The 12033-nt window shown below is 41.0% G+C and overlaps 1 protein-coding gene across 4 annotated transcripts in view; it reads left to right on the forward strand.

The window, feature by feature from the left end:
• The window catches only part of LOC145448209 (C-myc promoter-binding protein-like), a 30016-nt gene extending 18794 nt beyond the window's left edge, over positions 1–11222 (forward strand). The window contains exons 17-30 of one of the 4 annotated variants that reach the window (XM_080326565.1): positions 362–594; positions 1111–1317; positions 1978–2154; positions 2927–3033; positions 3449–3528; positions 4101–4287; positions 5829–5961; positions 6552–6762; positions 7353–7404; positions 7464–7562; positions 7672–7821; positions 8470–8671; positions 9743–9952; positions 10926–11222. In XM_080326565.1, coding sequence (XP_080182691.1) covers positions 362–594; positions 1111–1317; positions 1978–2154; positions 2927–3033; positions 3449–3528; positions 4101–4287; positions 5829–5961; positions 6552–6762; positions 7353–7404; positions 7464–7562; positions 7672–7821; positions 8470–8671; positions 9743–9952; positions 10926–11074 — 2197 coding nt within the window. In that variant the 3' untranslated portion in view covers positions 11075–11222. Of the gene's footprint in view, positions 1–361; positions 595–1110; positions 1318–1977; positions 2155–2923; positions 3034–3445; positions 3529–4100; positions 4288–5828; positions 5962–6551; positions 6763–7352; positions 7405–7463; positions 7563–7671; positions 7822–8469; positions 8672–9742; positions 9953–10925 lie in introns of all 4 variants that reach the window. The other 3 variants (XM_080326564.1, XM_080326563.1, XM_080326562.1) reach the window with 3 other exon arrangements.
• Positions 11223–12033: the final 811 nt, after the last annotated feature.

Genomic DNA, 12033 nt, shown 5'->3' on the forward strand with positions numbered 1-12033 from the left:
GGCCTGGAGGCCGACCGCGGGAGTAGGGTTAATAAAATAATAAATAATATAATAATGAAATAACTTGATGATTCCCATCTATGTTAATGGTCGCTACCAAATTTCATATTTGAAAATGTTTCATGACCTCCCGGTACCTCAAAATTTGGTAGCTGATTACCAAGAAAAAGGAAAAAAGCTGAGCACCTGCACCCAGAGCTACTTTCGGCCAGTCAGCATATTTCCCCAACTTACTCGAGGCCAGTTTGCGAATCTAATGACATGATGTATATCCCAATACTTTTTTTTATTCAAACCGGTCACGTCCTGGTTCAGATGTTCGAGGGTCAGTCGTGCCATTAAAACGACGCGTCATTCCTAGGTACATGCTCTGGCGGAAACTGAAAAATGTGTTTTACGCCACTGTGATATTGCGACGATTGGTACGGAAGAAGAACGGATCGGTTTCGGAGCAGTCCGACCTGCGTAGCGACTCGTCCAGTATGAAAAGCTTGGAGCAACCGCAGAGGAACGTTGTCGATACCAAGTCCAGCGATCAATTTGAAGAGTACAAAGATCTGGCGACGCCGCTGTCCGAGGCGCTTCCACAGCCTGGTAATTTGTAGTTTTGAAGATATCGATGTTCCGTTTTAGCTTGTATAATAGTATTTGAAGAGCTTCTTGGAGGCACAGAACTTCAATATACAATTGAGTAGTGCAGTCATATTGAAATGAACCCGAATATTTTCGGCCGACAACAGTCAGGGGTAATCGTCAGCAACTAGTAGAGAATTGGAAAGTACGTTGCATATCAACAATCGTATCACAAAATATGATGTCACCTGCGTAAAATTTCGAATAATTTAGGTGAAGAGATCTCTGAAGATCGCGCGAAATGTCATACCTGTGACCTCATATTTGGTGATACGATTGTCGATATACAATCCTCTTTCCAATTCTCTACTAGTTGCTGAAGATTACCCCTGACGAGTGTCAGCTGAAAATATTCAGATTCATTTCGACATGAATGTACTTATCATTAAGACAAACAAAGTTCCAAATCACGGACTGTCTAATTTTAACGATAAAAGATGTGAACGATGTAATCTATACCTTGTTACCTTTTACTAGAACTTATCGGGCAAGGTGACGGCCCACATGTGAACTCTGCCGCGAAAAATTCAGAAGACGGGGCTGCCGAGTCTAACCCGGACACAGTTAGCGATGTGTCGGAGATTAGCGGCGTTGAGAATGTGCCGGTTGAAGACGATGCTCCGAAAATGCCGAGAAGTCATAGCAACAGCATCGTAAGGGCGCTAGTTGCAAACGACGGTAAAGGTGAGCGGGATAGTAGCAAAAGACTGGCACGATCGCAATTAGAATCTGTGACCTCCTCATCTGTTCTGTGGCTGTGGTTCCGTCTTGTCAATGTTCGTGGCCCACCAAAGTAACAAACAACTCCGTCGCCCCATTAAAAACTTGTCTGGAAAATTTGGAAAGCTGATGACTAAAATTGATGGCTACCACTTCCTCCTGGTCTGGTTGGGAGTCGACGCAAATCTTGTAAATAAGGCTGGTATAAAAGCCTTGTTAAAAACCCAATTTGAAATATTGATGACTAAAATAGATGGCCATCACTTTTGCCTGGTCTAGTTGGAAGTCAACACAAATCTTGGTGGCCCACGTTGTAAACAGCAAGTATCATAATAATAAGTGTCGTAATAGCGACCGTCATAACGGATAGGACTTCAAAGTAGAAAGTGTTAGATTAACCCTAAACTTTCACCTATCTCCGATACTTGCTAACCTGAGCCTTAATGGAACCCTAAGCTCATCCCTAGTGCAATATAACCGGACCCTATCCCTGATCCTAACCCTAAGCCAAAACAGACTCGCTATATCACCGGGATGCTGTGGCTGTAGCCACCATCTCGCTGTTTCGTGTACTCTTTGCGTCGGCCGTGTTGATAAGCTATACCATTTTTTTGAATATCCCAGATGAAAACGGAGGCGGAGACGCGACCTCGAAAAGGTCTCAAAACGCGCGCCGTGAGTCCAAGAAATCTCTCGTAAAGCTGGTGATCGAACGCAAGGACATCACGCACTTGGCTCTTGACCCGTTATCGCCGCCGGCACACCCTGAAGTCAACGTGCAGGAGCTCGTTCCTGCCAACGGTAAGTGGATATGGTTCAGTTCAAGTTGATGATTGATACAAGGCAAGAATGTGTCTTTTACGTATGCTGAATGAAAGTGTTAGTCAATATCGTCACATCTGAAGACTGTATCGTTCTATCAGTAATATATGAAAATTTTTAATTATCTCAAGTTCTCAATTCGAATCCGAGCCCAGATAGCAAAAGTCATCGATCTGAGTCCTGTACTAATTTCAAATACTTGTTTCTGAATCCAAATCCTTTTCATTTCTGGTATAGGCCTACGTTCCAGGCTTTGATTATTTCGGAAAGTGACTAATACTCTTCGGTCGAATAGGGCACTGTTTGATATTTTTTCAATGATAACATTACATATTTTTGACTTTCTATTTTTATATCTATTCGAATGTATCAAGCTTCCTCCAATCAAAAGTCATCGATCTAAATGCAGTTGCAGCCAACTATTTAAATCTAATAAAATCTATGTACAATATTTATCTACTGTTAGCTTGTGGAATCTAGTCGAAAACTGCGTTATACCGGTATTTCCAGAAGGAATGCTCGATACCGCGTATGCGTTTGTCAAATGCCGAAAGGAGCGGTGAAACCAGTCAAATTTCTGCCTTACCGCCCATGACAAAATAGATTAAACTATGAGAGCTGTGAAAGACTGTTCGAAGGCCTATTCGAACCGCTTGAAACGTAGCGTAATTCGAACTTGCAGTTGAAAATCATCCCCGTGTCCTAATGGGTTTCAGAATTGTAAAATCTCATTTCTCGTTCTATTCAGAAGTCAAAAAGAAAGAGCCAATTATGAAAGAAGAATCTGTTTCATATAAGGTCGGCAGCGGGATTTCCGTGGAAAAATGCATCTCCCTCGACGATATGTCTCCCTACAAGGTTGGTATCGATTGTTTCTGTCTTTCAAGCAGATTCGCGGCCTTTGCTTTTTACCCCATGCCCATATATGTTGCCTAATCGATTCTGATTATGGAATATTTGTATTTTGTTACCCTACTCGTACCACTGTCTGTAGTTATGAATCTCATTTTTCTGTGTGTCTTGTTCCAAAAAATTTCCACCACATATTTCCCAACCATATCTTTATAAATAGAGTATGAGTCTCGAATGCTGAGTTAAAACTTGTGTGTGAATTGCTCAATTGTAAAGCTTTGGCGACCGTCAATTTGTGCTTGTAAATTGACTGGAAGTGTTTGATTTAGGGGTATATTATTGTATGAATGGGCCCATGTAGACCTCTTTTGACGTTTTCCTGTTGCTTTATTATCAGGAGTCTCATTTTAACTTACAGGAGGAACGAAAATTAAATCAACCGGACAGTCTGACCAGCACACCTTCGAATTCCGCCAAGAAGCGACCCGGGTATTTGACAAGGTATTGAACGGATTCAGAATGATTGTAATTGAAATGAATTGAATGATTCGGCCTTGCAATGTTTAAATCAGAATTGTTAATTATATATCAATTCCTTTTGATTACCCACTGCGTTTGCCCTTGGTGATTTGTGAATTATGATGGCGGGTACCCTGCAATTTACTAACCATATACCGGTATCTCAATGTTAGTTATTAGCCATTGATTCGGGCAATATTACTTCGATAACTCGGTGCCATATGCCATATGATGAAAGCTATATTCGAGTCCGCACTGTACAAAATTTCTACTAACCACAAATGGTAACTGCCTTAAATTCTAAAGAGACGAATCAATTTCCATGAAATATGTGCCGTTCAATTTGGTAATCATTTTGAAATCATCTTGTATACTAAACATAGCATTATATTCGTGACATTCGTAATGCATCATACTGTGGCGTTGTAGCGTACCACACTACCTGACAAGTGTCATATATTGGATCACACAAATCTGCAAAAGCAAAAAATATGCTCGATCAATTTGCATGTTTTAGATTTGTAATTGCAAATTTTCCGTCACTTCAATCTCAGGTCGTTTTCTTTCGCGCCCGGCTCCACGCTATCCGAAAGCGTCATCAGCTCGGGGTCGAAGCTGAACAGCTTGTTGAAGGCGACCACGTTCGGCGTAGCGAGCAAAGCGAAAAAGCTCGCCACCAATCTCGCGAAAGACTTCAACGAAACGGTCCAGACCAACCTCTCCTACTATACTCCCGAAAAGGTTTGTTATTAGATTGTAAAACAGGGGTGGTTAGCAACGAAGTAATAGTGTATTTTGCAGTACTCAAGCAGGGTTGTAACCGAGTCACCAGGTTCCGAGTCACAAGTCAATCTTACTTTTATAGTTTTGACTTGATTCGAGTCATTTTAAATTCACCACTGAGTCAAGTCCGGGTCAGTGAATACAGGGTCGAGTCCGAGTCATATTGTTGTGACTCGAGTCCAAGTCATTGTGTTTACTGTTCAGTTTTGAGTTCAATCCGGTTCAACCCACTTCTTTCAACTCTGCTCGAGTGATATAGAATGGATCGCACTCATAATATTGTAATTTTTCTCGGCCTTAACAGTAGGGCTGGGCACAATGATTCGAGTACTCGAATCTGAATCGAGTATTAATTTTAATGATTCGAGTCGAGTAGTAAAAGACTATTTTTTCGAGTACTGAAATTATACGCTCCTCACCACTGAAAGTTGATTTATCAACGAGGAGTTTATCAACGATCAACGAGTTTATTCTAATTTCACTGTTGAAGCCTTGAAACCTTGATTGGCCGTATCGTAGCATGCGAAACATGAAGTACAAAGCTACGAACGTAACTGGAAATAGCACATTTCCGAAGTCATGATCATCACACAATATTGTCACCAAGTGCAATGAAATCGGTATGGTCGAAAAAAATAACAAAGTATCCTTAATGAATATAACAAGCATTATATTATTCGTGGTCGCTTAAAAGGTACGTATCTAAACTTTGACAAATAATATTCTGCTATGACGACATAATGAGTGATACTCGATTACTCGACTCGACTCGAAGCATTTTACGTGATTCAGAATCGAATCACTCAGGTACTCGATTTTGCCCAGCCCTACTTAACAGTTTCTGTTCCTATTTTCCAAGTATGAGGACTGATAGACGAAATACCAATAATGTGGTGACTTTGCTATTCTTCGAAGTTTGTCTTGGCCGTTCTTGAGTCGAGTATGACTCATTCATAACAACCCTGCTCGAGAGGCTATATTTTTGACCTCTTTCATTAGTACTTAAACAGATTTTTCAAGTAAAACTAGAAAATTGTTTTGGCAAAAGTTAGCATCACTTCGCTTTGCGTCAGAAATAGTCATTGAAATGGCGTGAAATAAGACGATAAAGGAAGATATATTCAAAGACTGCACTTCTTTGTAGTGTCAGGAGCCACCGTGTCGTAATCGTGAAGATGTTCTCGCGATTTCGAAACTAGCTGATATGATGATATGCTAAAGTTTTACTGCCCTCCAAACAAATCTACATTTTGAAACTGCTTATTCAGTTACATTACAGACTTTTCATGTTCTCCATTCAAGTAGTGTTGACTTGTCTTGGGAATCGCTACTTCCACTTGTAATTGAGTAGAAATGAAGTCGTTACTTCTGCTGCTACTTGCGAGGCCGCACTGACCACTTGGTACAACTTGACAAGCGCATGGTATCCAGTTTTAATTGGATTGCAGTCCGTTCCATTTACCCGACGTTTTAAGCAACTCCTTTACGCCTATTTTCAGTTCAAAGGTTCGCTGGGTTCGCTTTCCGAAATCGGACAAGACAACTCAAGGCCTAGACGCGACGATAACGATTACAGCGGAAGTCAATCCAGTCTACAAAGTTACAACGAGAAAACAAGTTCAAGAAGTACAGGTACACTATGTCGGAAGAATGCATTTCCCTTATTTTTAGTGATTACAGCCTACTTGATGACACAATTATTAACCTATGAATGAGAGATCAGACAAGGGCATGGGTATCGCTATTTTTGTTTCAAGTGAATTGAAGTATGACACTCGATACATTACTACATAACACAAACACAGTATAGGCTGTGGCAACGCGAGTAATGTGTACAATGTACACTGTACAATGTACATGTATGAGTGAAATTTACTTTTAAATCAACCGATTTTAGGGACAAAAAGTGCCCCTACTTCTCAGAAGTTAAATTACTGTGAAAAATTGTGTCTTAATCAATATTACTGAATTAGCAAAAACTTGGAAATATATTAATTAAAGTTTAAAATAAAATGCAACCAAAATTCAAGTGCATTTTATATCAAATCAGAGTTCTTGGCTTGTTTCACATGATACAGCTCTCCTGTGGAATTTTAGAATCGAAATTAGATTATTGAAACGTTTCACGAATTTGATTAGAATTAGATTGAATGATTGCGACTTCTCACGATGAGCGTTGCTATGAAAATGTCTCTCGCATAATCAAATCTCTCTCTTTCCAGCGTCGTCGCGTATGAACCCGTCAAATTTCGGAACGCTGAACTCGGCGCGGCCGACTCTGGCCATGTCTTCGACTTCTCTCAACTCGAAAGCCGTCGTGGAGATGGAGGTGTCGATGAGCAGCTGTTCGAAATGCACGCGATGCAAATGTCTCGTTTACGATGAAGAAATCATGGCCGGCTGGATGGCCGACGAGTCGAACCTCAATACGCAGTGAGATGTTTTGATGGCGAAAATAACGTTTGGCTTTGTATTCGTAGGTGTAGTGCGGTCTGGCTACCGTATAATTATGTCCATTTTAATCGAGCTGGTCAAAAACAGTACTTCTGAATTTTCGGAATGTTGGCATTGGTTTGTCTGCTCACTCGAGCCACCTCCCCGATAAACAGCTAACTGTATGACACCGCCACCCGATCAAATCCACTTTTGAAAGTTTCCATACTGGTATATCAATTTTTTACTTCTACTTTGGCATATTTGGCTTGTTTTAGAAATCGATACTGGCACTGAAAAGGTCCACATTTGAACCGAAGTCCGCCAGCTGAGTAGCTCTGCGATTTTGCGTATGTGGGTTTTCAGTGCAATAAACTAATGACAAATAATTGCCTCTGCGAGTGGTATCCTGCTTTGATATACATTTATACAAGGCTATGACACTAGCAACAACCTTGTACTTTCGAGACATATTTGCTTTTTAAGTATGGTGAGATACAGTTGAATACCATTATTCCAGATAAATCCCAGCAAATATTTTGGCCATTGGCAATTTTGGCATTGGTAACAGCATTACCTTTTTTTTGCAGCTGCCCCTTTTGCAATCGACTCTTTGTACCGCAATTGAACGTTCGTCTAATGGTAAGATATTCTTGTTCAAAAATAATTATCATTTTTATATTTATTCTATCTTTCCTTAGGACTGCAGGAATCGTACCGACGTGGTTTCAGAAGATTCGATTTCCCATCACGAGTTATCTGTACCCGACAGGAGGAGCGTTATTTCAAATAATCGTGATGTATGTCGTTTTTTTAAAGGACTATCATAATTTTTAGAACTTGTTTGAATGCCTCGCCATTATGACACCCTGGATGGGTCTTACTTAACGCTGTCGTCCGTACTTTCAGAGCTTTCAAGAACTGGACCCTGTCTCGGTGCCGTATCTGAGCCCGCTCGTTCTGCGTAAGGAGCTGGAGAGTCTGCTCGAAAACGAAGGAATGGCCATTCTTGGAGAGCCCGAATTTGTAGACAATCATCCGATCGTGTATTGGAATTTCGTAAGTTGGCAGTTTTGCCGTTGAAGGTTGCAATAGTTGTAAGCTCAGATTGATCAACTTTATGCCGTCCCTGGTCTCGTTCGCGTGTTATGTGTTATAACAAGTATGCCTGGGCTCGTAACATTTTAATGAATGTACATTTGACAAACGGTCGTTTAACAGTCGACATTGTAAGATTACCAAGCGAATAACTGAACCTGGGTATAAATAAAGTAGATTTGGTTACTGGGTTCGAAGGCCTAAAATATGGAAATCTTGTTATGGATGGAGATAATCTCTGTATATACAATGTGCGCTGTGCACTTCAAGTTGCTTTCTCTTAGGTCGTACGAATTTCATGGTATTTATTGTCTGTCATTTTCTTCTTAGAGACTGGGTATGCGAAAATATACCAGGCGCACCTGGACAGTGTGTGAACCTTTTTGACCTCGGGGGATCAGTAAAACTTGAAAACAAATATTGCGGACCGGTGAACCTTCAGATATCAAAATTAACCCTCAATTTAACTACGACTGTTCGACTATGAAAATGTGATTGATGCCAATAATTGGAGGCATTCAACCATCCGGCACTAATGGCGGCCCATGTCAACTTGGCTTGTTTGTTGTGCCCGTTCCAATGCTAGTACGCTATCGCCATCATTTGCAGGTTTGGTATTTCCGGCGGCTCGACCTGCAAAGCAATCTCTACAACCTCATCTTGGATTCCAAGCACGTGAACAACGCTGCGAGACCCGGCCGGGAGCAATCCAACAAATATACCGACAGGGTCTTGATAACCACCATGTGGGACAATGTCAGCATCCACGATACGAAGCTGAAGGCTCCGTTGTACTCGGCGTATTTGCAATGTGAGTGACGCTCTACTCTAGCTTACAATAGAATACTATATTCAACATTCATATTGAAATGAACGCGAATATTTGTGGCTGACACTCGTCAGGGTTAATCGTCAGCAATGTACCACATCACACATCTAATACAGTCCTATAAAATACTGGTGCATCAAAATGACCTGTGCATCATCATCATCAGTGTTATGAGAGCAAATCCATCAAAACCTGGGTTTCAAGCAAAAAAAAATATTATAATGGAAATATACTTCAAATCAGTGTAATATCTACTGTATGAGTGGGGTGTGTGTCATGACCTCCAGCAATCCCCCGAGACTGGCTGTGCGAAGCCTGGTTAAGAGCCACTGACCTGGAAATTTTAAATTTCAATATTTTCGTTTTTGTTGTCCCGAAACGGCATATCGTAGAGTTCAGTGTTTTGTAAACATGAAAATAGTTTTTCCTATGGTTTTCCTTCCCAATTTAATTATCACACTTTAGTAGCTGTGGCCTGTGGATATCCATTTCCACTATACTGTGATGTGCTGCGGAATTAAATGAACGTACTCGCGTTCTTTTTTATTAGTAGCCGCTATCCGGCTAAAACAAATCCATGACAATCGGACTCAAATTGCAGTGGCGAAAAGTACGCTTTCCTGCTCCACATTTTCTCTTCTGTATTTTAGGAACATGAGCTTTGTTAATTTCCAATTTAATTGTTCTGTCGAATAGGTGGCTAAATTGCAAAAAGTCCCTACCTTCAGAACATAACTCGAAGTGATGGCGTTATGCGGCTGCACATCGATAGCAACATAATGCCAGGAATCCGAGCTTTCTAGCGATATCTTAATTCTTAACGAGCCTTGTGGGGCTCTTGGCTTGATTATAATGACTCTTCTACAAATGGTGCCTATTCGCCAATTCCAGTTTTCAAATAATACTATAATCCCTATACCAACTATGCAGCATTAATGGTGTGTTTATGATCCTGGTGTGTGTGTGAGACAATATTTCGACACAACAACACTGTCTGAATGGCTTCCGATTCCATTTTTCCGCTACAATTCTGACATCGGAATGCGTTTTCAGCCCAATCGCGACCGTCTGCCGTCGAGTGCGATTATCCTGCGGAACTGTTTGATGCAATCCGAAACAGCGTCATGACTGACGACGTCAAGACTCCAATTCTGACGTTGCTGAACGAATACTCGAACAGCACGCGATTGCCGAGGCGGGGCGTGTATCGCGAAATCCTATTCTTCATCATTGTGGCGCTTGGGAAAGATTCAATCGATATCGGTGAGTATTGGCCCTTATTACTGTGATCTGTTATAAATTGTTACTAGTTTATTATTTATCGAATTAGCGTAAAATTCGTCTTCTGTGATGTTTCCGAGTTCTTGGCTGAAAGTAATCTGTCCTATCAACCTTGCCCACTTTTGTGCTTCATTTGCATTTAATGCCCATTCCTTGTTTTACTGCTGGGGCTTATTGCCCCATCGTATTGAAATAATGTACATGATTACACCCTTCCGTTGTAAACGTGCTGCATATCACCAGTCAGTTTTAGGCAGGGATATCTGGAACTTCTCTAGTAATTCTAAATATCCTCAGTCGTAGGGGATTTCGTGTGGTTGGTGTCGGTGTGTTGACAATTTGTGAATGATTGAATCTCGTGTGTATATCCTATCTGGATTACAAGAAATTTAATAACGTATCATTTTCCCTGGAATCCCAAAAAATCAGCCTCAAATTTTGCATTGTGACAGAGTTTGGCTTTGAGACACAACGATGCTGTCTATCAAAACAAAACTGCAGCTCAGGAGCAAGAGCATGGGCAGAATAAAATTGATATTTTCGTAATCAGTACAAAAACAGCTTTCCACTGACACCCGTTTTATCAAATTTAGCGCTCGGCAAGCCAGTCAAAATGGCCGTAAAATTGCCATTGGTCAAATGGAAAGTATGATGGTAACCCAAATGCAGTGAGCTGTAATATCTCGCTGTGTTCACACAATAGGACACCATGGTACGTTGGTCGCGTAGATGCATATTGCAAGTTAGGAGGAAGCCATTTCCTATTGACTTCTAAAAATCTGTCATACCGTAGTCAATTCTGCTTTTTGAACTCCTTGAGTCCTTTTGACATCTTTTAATTTATACTTCCACTTGAATTAGACCTGGCAGAGCTTTTAAATCGCAATCGCTACTTGCAATTGAGTTGAAATTTATGAGGTTACTCCACTGACTTCTTTGCTCTCTGACCATACAGAGGCGTATGATCAAGCCTACAAGAAAGCTTACGATGAACTCACAGTCAGCGAACTGGAGATGACCGCGAATTGCGATAAACCGCCGAGTCATCATGCCAGCGACTGCAGGACATTGTTCGGCGAACTGGACCTGCCCGGTATCCGATGAACGGCGGGCGATGTCCGTTGGAATTAACGTGCACTTAACTTGATTCGTCGTACGGTGCTTGATCTGATTTAGTATCCATTCTATTTTGACGGTAGCGTTTTGTTGGCTTATGTTCACCTTTGTCATTATGAACTTGACGATGCCTGTGGACGGTTTGTTGGTTTCTGGTGGTATACCTGCATGTTGGGGGTCAGGGTGTTAATGAAGACTGAGCAGAAATTGTTTTTGAAGAGTCTCAACACTCTCAACTCCGTAACTTTTCAAGACAGTCGATACTGGATAATTTTTACTTTAACTAGCTGTGAAACTTATATGAATAAGATCATATGCATACTTGATGTAAAGGACAGAAAATTGTTTCGTCAAGATTACGAAGTGAGGGATTATGGATAATAAGTGTATGCAACCCATTGTCGTATTTCATTTGTCTTCTCAAACTTTTTCAGATGAGTGATCATTTTGTTGTATCTCACTCCTGAACAGTGACAAGCGATGAAGTTCATGGCCGTGAGGCACTGACCCCTTAGTAATGGATATACAAATAAATAAATTCAAAGGGTTAGCTTATTCAGTTAGTGACTTGTTTTATTTAATCATCTTAGCACTATTCACACGCAAGAAGCTACTACCTACTAGTGTTGGGATGACTCGAGTCACCTTTTTCGTGTGACTTGACTCGAGTCACTTTGCTCAAATGACTTGACTCAGCGCATCAGAAATGTGGATTGACTCGTGACTCGAAGCAAAATTCACGGGTCAATTTCAAGTAATCGGTGTCGATAAAAATCACTGTATCTTGCAAATGTTCTGATCGTTCGCGAAGTGCTGGTCCGTGAGAGCGGCCAATCATACAATGATCGTGCGTTTAACTGGACATTCATTATTCTCTCACAAACAAATTGACCGCAAACGAAGTGGTCGAAGCTAACAGCTTACGTTGTCGTAAACTAGTATAGTAA

Source organism: Botryllus schlosseri, chromosome 10 (genome assembly GCF_051294905.1).
Source record: "Botryllus schlosseri isolate E-star chromosome 10, Bs_hap1, whole genome shotgun sequence".
NCBI classification, from domain to species: Eukaryota; Metazoa; Chordata; class Ascidiacea; order Stolidobranchia; family Styelidae; genus Botryllus; species Botryllus schlosseri.